The 20,176-nt window shown below is 33.2% G+C and overlaps 3 protein-coding genes and 2 long non-coding RNA genes across 13 annotated transcripts in view; 2 read left to right on the top strand and 3 right to left on the bottom strand.

The window, feature by feature from the left end:
- The window catches only part of LOC128922835 (uncharacterized), a 68,898-nt gene extending 68,580 nt beyond the window's left edge, over window positions 1-318 (bottom strand). The window contains exon 1 of the long non-coding RNA XR_008472020.1: window positions 81-318. This is a non-coding gene — a long non-coding RNA (uncharacterized LOC128922835). The remainder of the gene's footprint in view (window positions 1-80) is intronic.
- A 192-nt stretch (window positions 319-510) lies between these two features.
- On the top strand, window positions 511-4,158 carry Golga2_2 (golgin subfamily A member 2). The gene is made up of 5 exons (XM_011181840.3): window positions 511-710; window positions 863-1,762; window positions 1,832-2,068; window positions 2,126-2,665; window positions 2,728-4,158. The coding sequence occupies exons 1-5, from the start codon at window positions 651-653 to the stop codon at window positions 3,697-3,699; spliced, it is 2,709 nt and encodes a 902-aa protein (XP_011180142.1). The 5' UTR covers window positions 511-650; the 3' UTR covers window positions 3,700-4,158.
- Window positions 4,088-6,032, bottom strand: LOC105210717 (uncharacterized). Of its 2 annotated transcripts, none has more exons than XM_011181838.3 (5): window positions 5,925-6,032; window positions 4,962-5,865; window positions 4,707-4,895; window positions 4,580-4,636; window positions 4,088-4,518 (listed from the first exon to the last, which is right to left on the bottom strand). In XM_011181838.3, exons 2-5 carry the CDS (start codon window positions 5,728-5,730, stop codon window positions 4,268-4,270), a joined length of 1,266 nt encoding a protein of 421 aa, XP_011180140.2. In that variant the 5' UTR covers window positions 5,731-5,865; window positions 5,925-6,032; the 3' UTR covers window positions 4,088-4,267. The 2 variants fall into 2 exon arrangements, with proteins under 2 accessions (XP_011180140.2, XP_028895172.2); XM_029039339.2 differs by having other exon boundaries at window positions 4,962-5,855; window positions 5,925-6,025.
- Window positions 6,033-6,952: 920 nt separating this feature from the next.
- LOC105210720 (WAS/WASL-interacting protein family member 1) overlaps window positions 6,953-20,176 on the top strand; it is a 36,826-nt gene continuing 23,602 nt past the window's right edge. For 4 of the 8 annotated variants that reach the window (XM_054234871.1, XM_054234868.1, XM_029039337.2 and 1 more), the window contains exon 1: window positions 6,954-7,637. The gene's annotated coding sequence lies outside the window, so the exon portion shown is untranslated. Of the gene's footprint in view, window positions 7,638-16,439; window positions 16,701-16,745; window positions 18,890-20,176 lie in introns of those variants that run through there. The other 4 variants (XM_054234873.1, XM_054234872.1, XM_054234870.1 and 1 more) reach the window with 3 other exon arrangements.
- Window positions 10,296-14,096, bottom strand: LOC105210719 (uncharacterized). Its single transcript, XR_851649.3, has 3 exons — window positions 13,393-14,096; window positions 11,727-12,238; window positions 10,296-11,567 (listed from the first exon to the last, which is right to left on the bottom strand). It is a non-coding gene; the product is annotated as an uncharacterized LOC105210719 (long non-coding RNA).

Raw genomic sequence — 20,176 nt, 5'->3', positions numbered from 1 at the left:
TTTTAAATATTACTACATGATATAAACTTCAACTATAATTTAATGTAAATAAACAACTTTTACAACACACGTATACTCACCACTTAATTTTGAAGTATGATTGAGCAATGTACACACTTTAAACGTTTTTTTAGCACAATTTTACAATTATTTTGTAAGATTTGTCGTTTAGTCGTCCAAAATCTGTTGGAAGAAGGAAGCAAAGCAAAACACACGATAATTAGGCGCGAACAAAAAAGCGGGCGCAATTTGTTTCAAATGAGAACATTCACAATAAGCGCTCAGTAAATATTGTTAGCTGAATGAAGTAGGTACAAAACTTTAATTATTGGCAAAAAAATATGCACAAGTTATAAGATTGTATACATTTTTTTAATATAATATACATATAAACGCATTTATTTATTATATTTTTAAGTTATATCTTTAATAAATAACAAACAATATCCCATATCTTGGGGAAATGAAACACAGCTATTTGAATGTCAATAATCTCATTGTGAATTAAATTTTCGCTAACTATTGAGGTGTCAAAGTGTCAGTCTAGTATTTATTTTTTCAATACGATTTTGGAGCATTCAATAGTTGGAATAATTGGCATTTTGTAGTTTTATTATAAACTTATTGGTAGAAAGTCCTAACAGCAAGCTATGCCAGGAGAAGATCCAAACGATAGTAAGGCACAAAAATTGGCTGCCGCACGGAAAAAGGTAAAAACATTATTGACACGTCACACCGATATGTCCCTCGATGTTACTAAGCTTTTGTTGGTTTTGTGTATAAGTGTTTGTGCTGTGTTTTGGGGGACTTGGGTGTTGTTTTTATTGATCTGTGTAATAAAAAAATAAAAACTTATTTATAGTTGAGAGAATATCAGAAACGTGGCGCTGCAGATAATGCTTCACAAACAGGTGCAAATTCTGCCCCTACAGAATCGCATAGCAGTAGCATAGCCGGTGGCAGCAGTATTTCCAGTAACATATCTGAGGCGTCCGATTATGATGTATCCAGCAATGGACATGAGGCTACAAGCACTAATGTGCCAGTAACAAACGACAATAACATAGCGACCGATAATGCAACAACAACAGAGATACCAGTAATTACATCGTCGGATGTTATTGCAAATACCGTATCTACTGTGTCTGCACCTGCACCACCCACTGCCGCTAGTTACTTCCAAACAACACCGCTCGACGTTGCAGCACCGGCGCTCGATAGTTTTACAGCACCAACGGTTGCAACAACCGTGTTAAAAGAAACTACAACAGACCAAATACAACTGCAGCAAGTTAATGCAATTCAAGTGCTTATTGCTGAGAAAGCTGCACTCACAACCGAATTGAATAAATATCGCTGTTTATGTCGCGAACGTGAATTGGAAACGGAAGAGCTGCGCACACAGTTGGAATCGACGACACAGCGACAAGAAGAGCTAACACAACGTCATCAAGTGCAACAACAAAATTTGGAGCAAATGCGTAACACAAATGCCGAGTTGCAACATAAATTGGCGCAAGCGCATGCAAAACAAGAAGATCAAGCTGGTCATTTAGATGAGTTAAAGCGACTGCTAGATGTGATGCAACAACGCGCCACAGATGTCGAGCATCAGTTCAAGGAAAAGGCCAATGAGCTGGAAATGGCGCAACTGCGCATACGCCAACTGTCGGATGAGGCAAGCGTGAATCAGCCGGATAATCGTGTTGAAACACTAACACAAACACAATTTATGTACGAACAGCAAATACGAGACTTGCAGGTGAGTTGGCGGGTGTTAAAATAAGAACAAAATTTTTTTAGAAAAAATTTAAAATTTCTTTACTTCTAGGCCATGGTGCAGCAGTTGACCTACGATAAGGAGCAAGCAAATAATCAATATCAGAGTTATGTGAAACATTTAAATGCCGAGTTGAGTAGTTTGAGTGAAAAGAATTCTGAATTGTTGGATGAGTGCACCAAACAACAAGAGCGTGAGCGGCAACTAGTCGATCATATAAGCACGCTTGAAAAGGACATACAAAAGAACATAAGCCGACAAGATCAGCTAAGGAAAGAGCAAGAACAGGTAAAATTGTTGTTGTATTAACAATTACATACAATTAAAGTAACCAACTTCAATTAGGTAAACTCACCACAAAGCGAAACACCAGTCAAGGAAGTGGCGCAACTAAAAGAACAAATAAGCGATTTCGAATTGGAACGACATGAATTCCAATTGAAAATTAAATCTCAAGAAGATCGTCTTGAGTTACTCGGCAATGAATTACAAGAGAAACAAACAAAATTGGCACAACTGGAGGAGCATATGCGAAATTATGCTGCCGAACAGCCAGACCAAACGAAATTGTTGGCAACAATGGAATCGGATAAAATCGCCGCTTCTCGTGCACTTGCACAGAATATTGAACTGAAGAAACAACTCGATGAGTTGGAGTTGCGTTTTGTGCAATTGACCAATGATAAAGCGGATTTAATGAATAAATTGGATGCCGAAGAGCATGCGAATCGTGAAATGCGTGCGAACTACAATGAAATGGCAGAACGTTTACGCAGCATTGATGAGCGTTTCAAATATAAGGACGAAGAAATGATACGACTCTCACATGAAAATATGGAATTAACCAACAAAGCGGCGGCGTTGCAACGGAAGCTCAAACATCATGTAAGCATAAAAAACCATTTTTTAAGTTTCCACATTAATTTATTCTTGTTTTTTTTTTTCAGGGGAGGAAGTTGGATGAACACGATCATGAGCATGAGCATGGCGAACATGCGCACGAACACAAACAAAACGGTTGCGGCGACGGTCATGAACACAGCCATGAACATGAACACATCGAACACGAACATGAACATGGTAATCACGAGCATGAACATGGTCATCACGATCACGAACATGAACATGATCAATACGATCATGAACACGATCATGCTCATCACGAACACGTACATGATCATTCCGATCAGGAGCAATATAACGAGCACGAACATGAGCACGGCGATCACCAGCACGAACACGACCACTCACAGCACCACAAACATATGAAGCAATTGTCCACAAGCAGCAGCAACACCAGCACACCATATTTGCCTACCGAAGAAGCTGTGGAGCGTTTAGAACAACGCTTCACACGGCTCATGTCACAGGTGGCCGATTTAACCGATGAGAAACAACGCTTGGAACACTTAGTGCTACAACTACAAGGCGAAACCGAAACTATAGGCGAATATATTACGCTTTATCAAACACAACGCCGCATGCTTAAGCAACGTGAATACGAAAAGGCGGCACAAATGCAGCTCTTACAGCACGAACGTGAACAATTGCGTGATCGCATCGCCGTACTTAATAATCTAGTGAATAGTTTGCGTGCAGATATGCCGCACAGCATAACGCAGCTGCAAGAAAATTATCATGCAGCCGCAGCGCCTGACAGTGCAGTGACTAATGACACTAGTGTTGCAGCCGATGCCAGTACGCCTCTGATTACAGAGGCTAGTGAAGCGTTTGAAGAGCAACAGCAACACAATCATACCGATACACAATTGACTGCGCAGGAATCACGCCAAATATTAACAAAAATTCAGGATATAATTTCCGAAATCAATGAGAACACACAACACATTCCCGATGTGGCCACGGCGCAAACGGTCGATCATATAAATTGTTGCTTGGGCAAAATTGAAGTTGTTTAGAGCGCCGACAAATGGTTTGTGTGCATAAGTGGAATGTGCATTGGCTGCCACTGGGGTTTCAAATATGTTTGTTTGTATGCACTAAGCTACCGTGGTATATTGTTATGTATGTTTATCAACTTATTGGATTATTTTGGTGTAACGCTACATTAAGTTGTTGTCGAATTCCGTGAATTATGCATTTACGATTTGTGACAACACTTTATAGCCTTATTTACAGTGTTTCAAATAATATAATACAAAAATATTTAAATAAAATATAATTTGTCAGTTTTGTGCCGTAAATGAAAGCTGTTAATCATTGTTTAGCATTGCAGTTGCTTTGTTTGTTTGCATAAATGAAAAGCAATATTGTGGTAACAAGTGTATCGAAATTTTAACAATTAACTTATGTGCATGTACGCCTTACATCGCCAGTAACAGCTTTTCACATTTCTTTTATTATTAAAAAAGTAAAAAGGAACAAACTAATTGGAAATATAAATACTACAGTGTACCAAATGATTATTTCGCTATAATAACATTAAAAGTAGCTTACGAAACTGTGTAATGACTAAATACTATTTATTTAACGCTTCTTCGTTCTTTTACCACTATCATTGCGTAGTTTTACTCTCAAATTGGGTTCTGCTAGTGTTGTTGGCGCACATCTGCGTGATGGGCGCATACACTGACTTGTTGCGAAACTGTATGAGGATGCATCACTGGTTTCATCATGCGTTGCATCTTCCTTGGCTGCTTTCATGCTATTGCATGGTGTACTGCAGGATGCTTCCAAGAAATTACCCATAGAAAATTGCGTTATACCCAAACTTAGCTCTAGTAAATAAAATTTTTTTTTTAGTTAATTACATTAACTAAAATAAATGCATATGCATACCATTATTTCTTCTGTTTTCCACTGATAACTCGTGTTCCTCCGGTATAATTGTGTTATCTAAAATTTGTTGCAAATTTATGTTATTATTTATATTAATTTGAGAAAAATATTAAAACATTAAACACACCTTCAGCGCTAAAATGTACCACAGCGTGTTCTGGTTCATGTAAGCGTTTTATTTTCACCACGAGTTGGCGTTTAAAACATTCTTCATCCAACGGTTTTCGCGCTGCATTATTATCCATTGTTGTTTTGTCCGAAACATGTAACGAACGATTCAGCGCATGTATCAAGTCATCCTCCAGTTCCATGTCATCTAAATAATGTGCCGATTTTTTAATAATAATAATTTTTTGCTATTGACAATTTTGTATATATATACCATCTTCAACATTGCGCGCAACTTGTATAGAATTTTCGTTGTTATTGTAACCTTTGCGCTGTTTCCCACGTTTTGTTACATACGATCCTTTATGTTCGACTTGCTCCATATCAATATTGGATATATCTCTGATTGGTTGCCTATTACTCTTCTCCACTACAGTACACATTCTATCACCCATATTTTCTTCATATTCCTCTTCATTTGCTTCTTTTATGCAATGCAAATCTGCATTTTCATAACTCTCTTCGTTTTCCACCTCAATTACATTGTTTTGAACTATTGAGTTTTCCAAATCCATATCACTATCGCAAGATTCCTCTAATTTACTGGTTTCAGTTTGCTCAATTATAGCATGGTCTTCGTAGGGTCGTCGTGTTGGTGACATACGTATACTATTTTGGCCGCATACTGCACTGGAACGTCGAAATTCTCGGACCAAATGTGTGCTTCTACGTCTGGAGTTTCTGCTATCACTTATAGCACTTATGCCATTGGTATAATTCGAAGTTTGTGTATTATTGTTAAAACCTATTAATTCTGGCACATTTACGTTAGCATCGATTTCACGTACTGATGTCAGGAAATTCTGCGCTAGTAATGCGAGTACACGATCGCGATATTCACGTTCCGTCTCAACACGTAAACGATGTTGATCCATTAACTCCGCACGTATTAAAACCAATTCCTTTTGATATATAGCAATGGTTTGTTTTAATTCTCTATTAGCATCAACAAGCTCCTTATTGAGTTGCTTGTAGTCACCCATTGTTAATATAAATTATGTGGGCAAACTATTAAGAAAACGCTCCAAATAACAAGGACTCAATTGATAAACGCGCAAAAATATGTATTTCCACTCAATCTATTGAATTTTAATTTCATTACCGAGCTCTGTAATGACCTTAGAATTAGAATGATCAGTTTTTAAATATAAAAATGTTATTTTATGTGTTATATTACAAATACAGCAATTAATCCCAATTGCTTGTTGTTTGTCTTCAATAAATTTCAAACAAATATTTCAAATAAGAAGTACAAAAACAAAATGAAGACAGCCACAGGGTTGTATAATTCGTTTGCTTGAATTGAATTACATTTTAAAATCATTCATAACTTTTTATTATTTTATTATTAAGTTTCCTATGTATATTGTACATCACGGCATATTAATATTATTACAAATTAGCACTGTTCTTACTTAATATATATTTAGTAACATTAGTATTATAAATAAAATGGCAATATCACTAGCAAAATTTTGGTGCCAAACGCACAAATTGGTGCCGCCAATATGAAAAGAAACAACACTTTCACACCACAATAGCAATAGAACGGTGCTTTTCCATTAGCTTCAGCGTTTTCTTCTATTAGCAAATATTTCTTTAAAGTCACATTGGTAAACGACTTATTGTGATAAGTGTCGACGCCTATTGTTTTTGTAATGTTTGTTAGCGTACTTATTTAGCAAGTATTCGAAATATGTAAAGACCCAAATGATAGCGGCCCAAAAATACATAGTGAAATCCATTAGTGTACCTTAATTTTTTGATAATTTACCTATATAATTGATTAAAATAATGTTTATTCACTTTAAGAAACTCAATTAGATGTTTTTTTATTAATTACTTACAGTTAAAGTGCATAAAGTTAATTGAAACATTAACCTCTTCAACAGATTTTCAAACAACCATTCAAAACAAAATACCGATTAGCACAGAGTTGTAATAAATGCAGTGATTGAAGAGAAATGCATTTAAAACTTTTAAAATTGATGCCGTCAAACAAATCCACTAATAATTATGGTATATATATTTTAGTAATTTATATTTTTGATTAGTTACGCCATTAGTTGATGAGTTGTAATGTATGTTGATATCGTTTAAACTTTCAATTAATAATAATTTTAATAATGCCCACACGGCATCCACATTTAAGATGTACTGCTTCCCCTCAGGTTTTGACAGCAAATCTTGACGGCTATTTATTGTGAATGTGCATTCTTGCAAATTTTCGTTTCATGCCTGTTCATTATTTCAACAACGGGAAGTTTGTTATCCGTGAAACAAGTTAATTTTTTTACCAAACTACTAGAGCAAGCTATCTGATATAATTAATATTGACGACAAAAGCTTTAAGATAACAAATAAAACAAGTGTTAGTCAAAATTAAAATTGCTTAGTTGGAATAATAGCACAGCTGTGTGATAAAAAAGTGTCCAATGAAGATAGTGCAAAAACGAAAAGAGTTGAGTCGTCAGTAACGAAAAAAGAAATAAGCGACAAGAGGAAAATGGGCGAATGCGTTTAATGTTTCAAGAAATAATATATTTTGCAACAGCATAAGCATATTTAAAAGTCGTATGCAGCAATTGTTTCAATGTAGGACAGTGATGTTCGATGTTGATGACCAAAGTTCTTAAAAACTATGCAATGATGACGTTTTGTCTCGGCGGATAATCAAGACAGACAAGTCATACGGATTGGATTAATCTTTTTGTGTGCTGATCGCAAAGTGTCGTTTTAAATATAGTGTTTGCTTAAAGTGAATTGTAGTAATATACAAATTTTATTGCTGGTCGTACAAAGTGCAAAATTTCCTAAAACCTAAAATCTTTAATCAGTTTTTGTATATATAAACGCGCAAATAAAATATCAGTAACACACAAACGTTCAGGTGAGTTGTATATCGTAACTACCCCTATCAAGTGCAGTGATTTCGTATTAGTATTTTAATTTAATGAACAAACATTTGCAAATAACTTTAGCATTTTTGTGCACACAATTACTTCCTTATGGCTAATCCTATTAGCGGGAGCTCATTGACATCTATAGAAGCGTAACCCAAAAAGAGTGCATTGTCGCTACGACCCACCGCTGAGGCAGAGCAGGTCAATACATGCAAAAGTTAGAGGGTGGTTGCGCAGGAGGTAGGTTGTTTACATACAATTCCAAATACACAACATGCTATACAAAAACACCAAAGAAACGCATGACGCTCTGATTCAGCATGCAAGCATATGATTGAGTGTAATTCCGTTTGTGGGTAGTACACATAATATATTGGGGATGTTTGGTCTATCCTTCTCTCCGTAGCGAAATGCCTTCACTGTATGCCTACAAATTGAACGTTGCGACAATAGCAATCTTGTTGAACCGTTCCCGTAAAAGTGAGTTCTTGTTCTTTTATGCACTAAGTGCATACAATACTTGGCTCAACAAAAAAGTGTTAAAAGCTTGCGTTTAGTTGCTTTCAACTTTTTTGTAATGTTACACGCGAGTTCAATGCCGTAGAAAGAAGTTGAAAACAAAGGCAATTGATGGATATACCCAATGTATGGATGCTGTTTTATACCGTCGCAGCCGATTAGTCATTCGAACGGTTTCAGTAGTTGTATTCCAAACCTAACACCCCCTTCTTAGTTGACTGGGAGCGTATAATTTCCACTTATAAAATTATTGCTGCATATATTTCTGATTTGCTTGTATTTTGTCAATGCTTATATGTCTGCTTTATGATATCTTATCCGCGCAAGCTCAAATTATCTATATTTTCGCTTCTTTGCCTTTGTTTGCGATAAGATACTCTGCTTATAGATATGGCATTATGTATAGTTTGTTTTAAGTTTGTAGACCTATACATATAACGCTTTTTTCTATTGAATAATATCTTAATATATCTATTTTTCAAAACTATTGAACTTAATAATTAATATTGAAAAAAAAAAAAGATTATTTTATATACATTTTTTTAAATTGTACATTTTTTTTATTTTTCCTAAATAATAATAGCTGTTATAACTCTCAAAGCGTATAATATATAAATGAATTCTGGCATAAATGTACAAATGCATACTGAAATTTATATGTGTTTTAATATGCCTATTTATGATCACATCACTTCATCTCATTTGGTATTCCGTTCTATAAGTTGTGTGTGGCAATTCGTATATCCCTTGCTGTGCTCATACTCATTGCATGCGTATGTCGCAATATGCACGTTTAACATGTAAATAAAAATAACACAGGAAACTCAACCCCCACATTGAATAAGTTGTGGTTACAATCTAATGGGCGGAGGGAGGTCGTTCGTTTGATCATGCTGTTACTATTTGCAGCGCGCACTTACATTAAGTATTTACTCAGATTACTAGACAGACATTAGAATATTATTTAAGAACGCGTAACAGAGGCTTCAAAAAATATTTATTTTTTTTACGATTTATTATAAATGTGGTTAATAATTAATACTACTGTCTGTATGTCTATTATTCTTTATTAGATAAGATAATTGATTTTCACTAGTCACAGTACAGTAATACATTAGTTATGAGATAGTTTTTTCGTATTTATTGTAATTTCCACAGCACTTGTCCTACATAATTTTGTAGGTTAGATTTTCATGTAGAATATCTAAAATAAACAACTTTACTTTACTTATTTAAATTTATTTAATTTACTACTCATTAATATTTACAATTAGGGATATAAATAATTAGATTCATTTTTTTAAATTCATTTCTCACAAATTTTAAAATCATAATTTATACAATTTTTGTTATGAAAATCATATAATTTTTATAAATCCTTAACTCCGTAACTTTTCTAACGTTTACTTGGAACTGTCAATCTTTACCACAAAATTCTGGGCGAACCCCACTTTCGAATTAAAAAAAAAAAACTTTTAGAGGCACTTTTTAGATATACCGAACTTATGTATATTTATTATTATAATTTATGGAAAACGATGACTACAACAAATTAAATTTTTTTAGGGGAAAAAGCTATTGCTTGTGATCCATAATGAATCATTTACAGATTGAGAACAAGCATAAAATGTAATGCAATATTAGCATATGAATCATATTAATTTTAAACAAAAAATTATATATTTAAATAATTCGATTATTATTAAAAAAATATATTTTTTTGTATATGTCTTTATAATATATATAAAAATATACAAGTATTACATACATATATTGCCTTTATTAATACTTTATTATTATTATTATTATTTTATTTTATCAAATTTCATTTCATCTCTGTAGTCCTCTAACCACAATAAAAATGGGTTGCGTCGGTTTAAATGTTGATTGATGCACCGAAACATTACTCACATATGCTTACTAAATTAGTATGCTGCGAAGCACACAAACAAACACACATATTTGACGCAATCACAAATGTCCCCACAAATGTCATGGCGATCCACCACACTTTGACATTGGTGGTTGACAACAGCTGACTGCTATGCAATTTGCACTTGCAATTTGACTGATTTAAGTGGCAAAAATGTGTAATCAGAATTTTAAGAGTAAAATGTTAAAAAAAGTAATGTAAATACATATTTATTCACATAAATGGTTTTTATAACAATTGCGGTTATGATGTATACATTAACATAAATAAGTTAAGTAAATAGTTATGTGCTGCATATCGCATATGCAATTATTATGCGTATGGAATACAGCATCCGACAATAAATTATTTGCACTCATTCAGCTATCAAAAAGTGCATTTTTTCTGCAACTACAGCGAATAGTCGCACGCACGCGCTTACCTACATTAACTCGAAATTGCAATGCGAGACAATTGTAGCAAATAAAAGAAATACCTACATACAATAAAAATATATATATGCACATACGATTGAAACAACTGATCGCAAAAGAAAGCTTTAACGTATATCAGTTGCCAACTTGCCGTGATTTTTTCATTTCATTTTAATTTTATTACTATTTGATACGACTTAGCAGCGCTTAGTTTTTCTCAGCTTTGTTAGGTTGGGCTGACGGCATTAAATGATTGACTACTTGAGTGATTGTTTGACTATTTGTCCAACGACGAGCTGGATGAGCTTGTTGGTTAACTTAAGGGAAAGATACATATACTTTCACACACACTCGGATGCACACACATGTGTATGTCTTAACTATTTCTGGACAATAGTGATTTTATTGTCATATTACTATTATCGCGTTGTGCCGTGAATGTCAGATGTGGATACGTCCATTCATTTATTTACATTTATAGGGTTAAGTAAGCTGCTGTAGCTGGTTTTATAATTAATTAAATGCGGCAAGTGTGCACAAACCCGCATTGATAGTGTGCTACAACAACTATATATGATTGTATATTAGGTTGCAGTTGGTCAAAAAAAATATATATATCTGTATTTATAGATGTATGTATGTAAATATAATAATTTCAACACATTAACCTGACCACCATTTAAAGTCAAAATCAAATTAGAGTTACAGTAGTAATGACAGGTTTTAAAATTATTTATATAAATTACAATTTCGATTGCGAAAACATCACCTTTCCACGAAATTAGATTGCAGGACGGACGCTGAGACTAATATATCGTCTAATGGAATTTGTATGTGCTTCTCGATATCGGCTTAAAGTTGATTTTCAGTGATGTTGTACTCTTCGAGAAATATCTATACCGGCCGTGTTGGTAATCACTGTTTTTGTTGTACTTCTAGTAGTAATATGGAAATATAGTACTGATTGAGACATCTAAACATTTAGATCCATTTCGTCTAAGTGAACTCGACTGCTCACAAAACGGGTAGTCTAAACTTATGTAAGACTCTTTCTAAATCAGTCAATATACATAAAATAATTAGTTCATTCTATTGCATTTAATATAATATGTCTATAAAAATAACAACAACTATGTAAAACTTATATGACAACAAAACATGCCCCATAATTTAGTTAATGTACCGATTACCATAAAATACCGATTACTCACCGTAAAACGTATGATTTCTTTGAAAATGCTCATGCTGTCAATTTTTGTAATTTTTTTTTACGAATTTACAATTTCTTAAATCATGAAGTGAATGTTGATTTTGGTTGCATTATTTATGTTGTTGTTTCAGAAAATCCCAATGTCATTTAAGCTGCATAATAGCATTGACTCATAGCTCATATAAATTGTTGTAATAAATGCATTTTTTCATCTAAGGAAATGCGTGCAATCAACTTACTTTGTGCGGTAGTCACTTATCTGGCTTTGTTTTAAACGTTTCCGTAGTATAAGGTTTTTCATAGCAATATTATTTTATTTTTTTGATATTTTCTCGCCTCACTACAAACCCAACAATTTCTGTTCATTTCTGTTTTTGTTTTCATATTCAAATCAATTTCGCACATTTTCGTTTGATAAGATAATTTTGTTTAATAAAAAAATGAGATTGTATTCAAAAAAGCACCGTAACATTCGTTGAGTGATTCATCCTCAAATGATTGGTAGGCGATTAGCTAAAATTAGAATTTCAGATTATTTTATAAAAAAATGCATTAGGGTGGAATAATATAATTATAGTTTGTTCACATAACGGTTGGTTGTAAGTACTAAAACTAAACGAGTTAGGTATAGGGTTATATACATATATCAAAATGATCAGGGTGACGAGTAAAGTTAAAATCCGGATGTCTGTCTGTCCGTCCGTGCAAGCTGTAACTTTAGTAAAAATTGAGATATCTTGATGAAACTTGGAAGACGTATTTCACCATAAGAAGGTTAAGTTCGAAGATGGGCGTAATCGGACCACTTCCACGCCTACAAAAAAAGGAAAACCAACAGAAACCTTAAATTTCTTTATAAAGAAGGTACAGAAGTGCTGCACTCAAAATGGTATACAAAATTTTAAATGAGCGTGGTTCAAACAAAAAAAAAATTAAAAATTAAAAAAATACAAAAAAATTTAATAAAATATTAATAAATAAAAAAACAAAAAGGGATTAAATGTCTGCTACGTCCACGTTGTTAATCCTGGGTTACGCTAAATTCTGATAATAATAGTGCATAAATCAATGATTTTTCATCATGTTCTGAGTTGGTTTTTTATTTGTAGCTCACACAAATATTGCTGTACCAAAATTCCCTTTGGGGGGTAAAAAGGTGATGAAATGAGGAACATTTTAAGATATTATCGAAAAAAATTGAAGGGGGCATAAATTGTTAAAAATTAAAAAAAAAAATTTTCTTTTTTTGCTATGAAATATTATTTTAAAAATTTTTACGATACACAGTTTTAAAGTTTGAGAAATTCTGTACAAAAATGTCACATGGTGTTTTAAAATATGTTCATTAGTTTTAAAGTTATGGCGGTTCGAAAATTTTTTTACAAAAAACTTTGGCCCCTTATAATATGGCAACCCCGCGTTACACTGACCTAAAACCATATGTTTTATTTTAGGTTTTACATGTACTATAAGATATATCATTGCCAAAGAAAATAAAGAACTTTTTTTTCAAGTGGCTTTTTTTCCAGAGAATGTTCCATATCGAATATGAGGACCTCACTACTTCTAACAAATTTTGAGGGAATATGTTTCTTCCAATAAATTCAAATAAATAAATTGCGAGAGTATAAAATGTTCGGTGACACCCGAAGTTAACCCTTCCTTACTTGTTTATTATCCGTTTGGTATATGTAATAAGTCATCTCAGTCAACTGCGAGGTAGTATTATGTAAATACAGCACTAGCTGAGTAATATGCTGATCTAATCCACTATCGATGCCACTTAACAAGCTCTGACAGTACCCCTATAAATAGAGGCTTCGGTTAAAACAAAAAGAATGTGCAGCAGGACGGACTTTCCTTTATTAGCTAATATCAATTTCGCCAATTTCCTTTAATATCTGTCATATTTTACAATTTCACTCACTTAACTAACGTATACATTAAATTTCCCGTTCCCCGTTACACGCAAAAAATACACATAATAAACATAGCCATTGCGCCTATTAAACAAACCACCTTGCATTTCAATTTCATTTTCGCAAATAAAGCAAATGTTATCTTAAATGGCTAAATTAATTTATTTTTGGGTGTGTTTTGTTAACAGGATAGTCAATATACTTAAATTACAATACGGTGGCTAATTGTTGGTCATCATTGCAAAATGTAAACGCCCACACGCAAGCAAAAAAAATGTTACGAGTCAGCCTTTCCAGCTTATTGTACGAGTCGAGTATTCCCAATGTGCATTATATACTTCAAGATGACTGTGTGTTTGCATATACATACATATACAGCTGTTTGTCAACATTGTATTTACTAATATTGTCTTGTACATTTACACGTACATTACACGGCTATCAGCAAAGTTCAAAACTAATGGCATGACCTAAACAGCTAATGCATTGACTAAACTAACCTCAAATAAGCTTTTGACTACCTATAGTGATGTATGTATGTATATGCATACATATGTATTTGTGTAGAAGGTGGTTCACCGCTTGTCGTAAGTGCATGGCACGCCTGCCGGCTTGCCTGACCTACCTTCTGACCGATAATATATAAATTTTACGTTAGTTCTTACATTTGCCATTATCACTCGCACAAACAAAATTTATTGCGTGAGTTTGTGTTAACAAATCGGGCGTGAAATGGAGCTGATGCGTGTAATAGATACATTGTCATTGCCATTATGGTTACAATTGTTGCGTAACTTGCTAACAACAACAATACACATACCGTTGCAGCAGTAAGCACAGGCGGGTAATGAATTTAATTTCTAATTTTTTTACGTTTTTTTATATTTTTTTTTTATACACAGCCATTTGAATTCGCACACTAGCTAATGAAAAACCAAAACATTGTGGTTTTAACAACTTTTTCGTCTATTTTATTTGCTTAAATTGCATTTGTTCACATAATAATTGTTAGTCCAGTAACGCAGTACGCACGTGATTGAAGCATTAAGTTATTCCATCATATGTGTGTGTGGCTGGATCATTACTTTGTAGATGGTTGAAAAAAAAACAATGCAAGAGAAAGCTTTTTGGTACGCGTCTTGTGTCACCTATTATTTAAAATGCCAAAATAGTTACATATATATGCATGTTTGTTTATGCAAATGTTTGCACAACACTTCATCGAAACAAACTTGCATAGACATAATTTATGACAAACTTTGTATAACATTAATTCTGGTTTTTTATACTTTTTCAGATAATGCATACATCTTAATATTAAATTGTATTATGCTTTTTAGTTTTTAAGTGTTTTTTATTTCTATAGTTTTGTATTATATTTTTTTGTTTTTATTTTTCAATATTTTTTAATTTTATTTATTTTTTATTTTATTATTTTTTTATTTTATTTATTTTTTATTTTATTTATTTTTTATTTAATTTTTTTATTTTTTTTATTTTTTTTATTTATTATTAGTTTTGTTTTTATTATACTTTTGGTTTTTTATACTTTTTCAGATAATGCATACATCTTAATATTAAATTGTATTATGCTTTTTAGTTTTTAAGTGTTTTTTATTTATGTAGTTTTGTATTATATTTTTTTGTTTTTATTTTTCAATATTTTTTAATTTTATTTATTTTTTATTTTATTATTTTTTTTATTTTATGTATTTTTTATTTTATTTCTTTATTTTATTTATTTTTTATTAAAATTTTTTATTTTTTTATTTATTATTAGTTTTGTTTTTTATTGTTTTTATTCTTCTTTCATTAATATTTATTTGCTTTACTGCATTTATTTATTTATATTTTTTTTTGTTAATAATTCTTTATTATTTTTTAAAGTAATATAGAATCCTGGTACATAGAAACTGCTACATATTTCCTTTATTACTGGGTATCGAATGATTTGCATTTCTCAGTAAAAATAATATGAAATCGTTTTATATTGAAATTATGCGGGATATACATACATATATATACAAATACCCCAATATTCGATAAAGCAACCGTATATTTCTTCTTTTGAAAATTCCATTTGGAGTACCCGATAATTCTAACCTTTTTGGAAAAACCATTACAATCATTTAAATAAAATACTGAGAATCGGGTTTGTATTAACAAACTCTTAAATTTTTTTGCTATACTTGTGAAATTATAATGTTTTTTTTTTATGTAATACAAAATTAACGCGTTACGAAACTGATAAGAATTTTTGTAAGCTGCAGCTGTATTTGCTTATAGAATTACCTTTATTAATTATTGCAATATATTTTCGATTCATTATAATTCAGAGAATTCAATGTTGGTCTGAATCACACTTTTTTTTAGAAAATAAGGCGAGCTTAAATGAGTCAACAAAAATTGAGTACTTTTGCCATAAGCACCACAACCCATAAATTTGATGTCTTCTCTTCGTATAGCATTTTGAGTCATTGAAAAGGAGTAACTTTTTTTATTTTTTTTAAATTATGCAGAAAATTCTATTAACATCGCGTAACCCCTCCTGTTTCCGTTTAGGCTTGAAGACCTCGAAACGTTTGTAATGCTATATGCAGTTAAGCCTTCAACTAGGGCATAAGATCAGTCTCAATTGATTGGTAGAAATGTTAACAAATGATTATTCGTTTATTATGGTTTTCATTCCGTATTTGTCGAAACAGTATAAATTTTAGGTTAAGTTTGGTTCTATTATTGATCGCTAAGATGTGGATCTCCTTCGGATTGTTATTTATAGACCTTTGTGATTTCAGAAAAATAATTCCTGCAATTTGATCCTATGTATCGACGATATACCTTGAACTGAAGACAAATTTGATAAGGCGTTTTTCTATGCTGGAAGCTCACCTGGATATTTGAAGATCTGAGATCAGTCGTGTTTTAGCCTCTCTTTCGGATATCTTTGTAGGCGGACAGTCAAAAGAGAAGTGTTTCTACTTCATCTACTATGCAGCTTCTATGACTGACATCCGTTGCTGTTATTGTTGTAGCGGTTACAAAACCTGCCTGAACTGGTAAGCCTAATTTAATTGGCATCGAAGTCCCGGAGGCCTAGGAAACGAGCTGTTACGACAGCTCCAAAAAGAAAGGGATGTTAGATAAGTTACTGACATCCGTAAAATGTTTAAACTAACAAGTTAGCGCTGCGCCGTCCTCCGATCAGTCCCTATTCTAATGTAACGACGCTAAAGTGTATTGTTGTTGTTGTTGTTTTAACCTGCCAGCCCTGCTGAAACGGAAAGTATTAGTCGAGTTGTCGTCGGAGTCATCTAACGGGAGTCACAAGAAACATGCTGTTTTGATAGGATCGGACCAAAGGGAAAGGGGTGTTAGATGAGTTGGGTTCGTTGGGCATGCAAAGAGATGACTAGTATCATGCGGGAACTCATTGCATTCAATACATATATTCTGTAGGTCGGGATTCAGTCTGGATAAGTAGGAGTTTAAACTGTTACAGTATCCAGAACGAAGTTGCGCAAGAGTCACACTGGTTTAACTCGAGCTCATCGTCTGCTATGGATAGCAGTTTGACTCAAAGGATGCCTCTCCTTGCCAGCTCTTCAGCTTTACGGTTATCAGCAACCCGCTTGTCATCCTAGCTGCTCTCTATACTAGTATTATCAAGAAAAAACTCAATGCCGTTTATATTGAGATTAGGCATTCCTAAACTAAACGCGAGCCATGTTCATAACCATTTCATTTCATTTTTACTTCAATGACATGTTGCTAACTCAAAAGTCGCTTGAGGTTGAGAGACAACAGTATTAAGTTTTTTGCTGTTAAATCTAAATTGTTACAAATTCGCGAGTTGATTCATCAATTAACCCATCCTCTCGCAGTTTTTTTCTGTCTGGCTTTTATTATCGCTTGCGGTTTTTTTTGCACGCTGTGCCTCACAACTTTAACTGATTTCAATCTGTCGCTACATAAACACAGCTTATCAAACAACGAGTTTGTACATAAATATGTATGTATGTACGTGTGTATGCAGCGCGTAAGCTCTTTGCACAATTAGCAATAGTGTCGCTGACGTCATATTTCTACAAGTCTCACACTCAGCCAGTGGAGGTAAACACGGCGTATCAATGTGGGCACGCGCCGCCTGCAGGAACAGTACTACATATCGGCACAATTAACAGAGAATATGCTTTACACATATAAGTTGTAAGTCGCTTAGTCATTTTACTCGCGATCGTTTAAACGCGCTGAGACATAGCTTGAGTGAACGTTTGTATTTTTCCCAAGTGCACCATAATCTTTACTTGCTCCCGCAGCGTCATCACCTCAGTTACCCCGCTTACTCAGTGTATACCATATTGGTTGGTGGCTTACTAGTGGCTAGAGCGCGCGCTCGGTTTTTTAGCTTCTTCGTCATCACGTTGACGCGCTGTTGGTGATGGCGTTGATGATACCTACAGCTTATTGTGTGCGTTTAGCTAAGTAGTAGTAGTACTTGTAGCGCAGTCGTCAGTTTGTTGTGTTGTACCGCTTTTCGAAACATATGCGGCACTGCGTTTTGCCATTTGTACGTTGAACGCGAGCGTTGGTTGTGTGCATGCGCGTGCGTGTGGTGTGCTAAAACTTTTCAATTTACTAGCGCTAATTGAGTGCGCTAGCAAATTTGTGTGGCAAACAAATGGAAACGAGTAATTGTGCTGGCAGTGTTTTTGATTAAGACGAGCCAATAAAGTGAAAATTTATTGTAGAAAAAAAAAAACAAATCGCTAAAAAAATAAATAAAAAATAAAAAAAAAAAATAAACAAAACAGATTTGCCAAAAAACATTTGGCAATTAAGTAGCTGTGTTTCATAGCCTTGCGTGTGCTGTGTTTTCGCGCTGACAGTGAAAAGTTTGCACAAAAAAAAATAAATCAAAATAATTTAAAACATTTTGCACATTCCGCTTGTTTTTAAGCTCTTTCTTTTCGGATAAAATCAGTCCAGCAGCATGCGCTTATAGCTGCTGACTCACCTGTGATTGTGTGTTCGTGAGATAAGTCTATTTGTTTATACGTTTCTACGCTCGTATATAAACAAAATCTTTAGTTTTGTAGCAACTAAAAAGCAAACTAGTTACTGAGAACACATTTAGCTTGCACTATTAGTCATTTTCAATACGCAAACAAATCAATATACAATAAATATAAAAACAATTAAAATATAAACAAACTGCAACTGTCAACAAACGTCCAACAACAACAAGGTAAATGGCATGATTTAATCGACTTTGAAAATCGATCCCAATTGCCACAGCTCATCTGTTGGCTTAGTCATAATGCACTTTTGCAATTTGTATTTGATGTTTTTCAATTACTTCTATTTTTCAATAACAGTTTTTAAAGTGACTTGTAAATTTACTTAATTATTTTTCACTATTTATTTGTATATGCCATTGATTGGATGACTCATGTGTAATACCTTATAAAACTAAATAAATTTCAAAAATTTCTGTGCATGTGGGCATTTAGTGTTGTTTTTTTGTTTTTATGTTTTCACGTCTTGTCATTGTCATTTTTTATTGTGCTTTGTTTATACAATCCAGTACGACCTACGTTTGTCCGCTCATATTTAATATCTCTTATGATTGTGCAGCACCAACAAATAACAAGTTCGTTCGTCAATTCTACAGTTTGATTTGGTATGCAAAGCGTGTGTGGCGGCTTATTGCGCGGCATATACATACAGACATACCTACATATATTTTTCAGGTTCAAATGCCTTTTACAGATTTTCAAGAATTTCTTTTGAACATAAAATTACAAAAAAAAATCTATTTCCTTGCATATTTCACTTGCCAAAAATTATTCCGTAGGAAATGGCAAGTGCTCATAACGTAATATATGTGCATATGTATTTACTTACCTTTAACACCGGAAATACAAGTTACTCGACCGCTAAATGTTCTTGAAACCTTTTTCATTAACACCAAATATTTTTATACCGGAAATTTCTATTACATTGCATACCTTTTGTGGCTGTAGAAATTAGTTACCACTTTTATTTTCGGACCTCTTGTAATTTAGCAGCCAGAACTTTAAGGCTAAAGCTGTAATTGGCTATGTGTTATAGCTATTTTTATAAAAAAAAATCATGTACCTATATCTATAAAATGGTGTTAATGTGTATATAACTTGCCAATTTTGCTTGTTTTCGTTAAATATGCAAAAATTCCTCGAAGGAAGTCGTAAAAGTATAATTTTATGTGCATATTTGTGAGGTGTGAAATATAACTTGAATTCTTAATTTTGATTTATTTTATGTTAGAAAAGCATACGTATGTATGTGTATGAACATTCTAATAACGTATGCATAAAGTTAGACCAATCAATCAGTAAAAATTCATATTAGGCAACAGTGAAAGCAGCAACACTAATTCACTAAAATACTGAAGTTAACTTTATATAAAAATAAAAAACTAGCTGAAGCGTGTAACTTTATGCTGTCTAACAAAATAAAGGTTTAGACCAATCGGTTTGAGAATTGTTTGATG

This window comes from Zeugodacus cucurbitae, chromosome 6, assembly GCF_028554725.1.
Source record: "Zeugodacus cucurbitae isolate PBARC_wt_2022May chromosome 6, idZeuCucr1.2, whole genome shotgun sequence".
NCBI lineage: Eukaryota > Metazoa > Arthropoda > Insecta > Diptera > Tephritidae > Zeugodacus > Zeugodacus cucurbitae.
The sequence above is the reverse complement of the archived record's forward strand: the minus strand, read 5'-3'. Positions and strand labels throughout refer to the sequence as shown.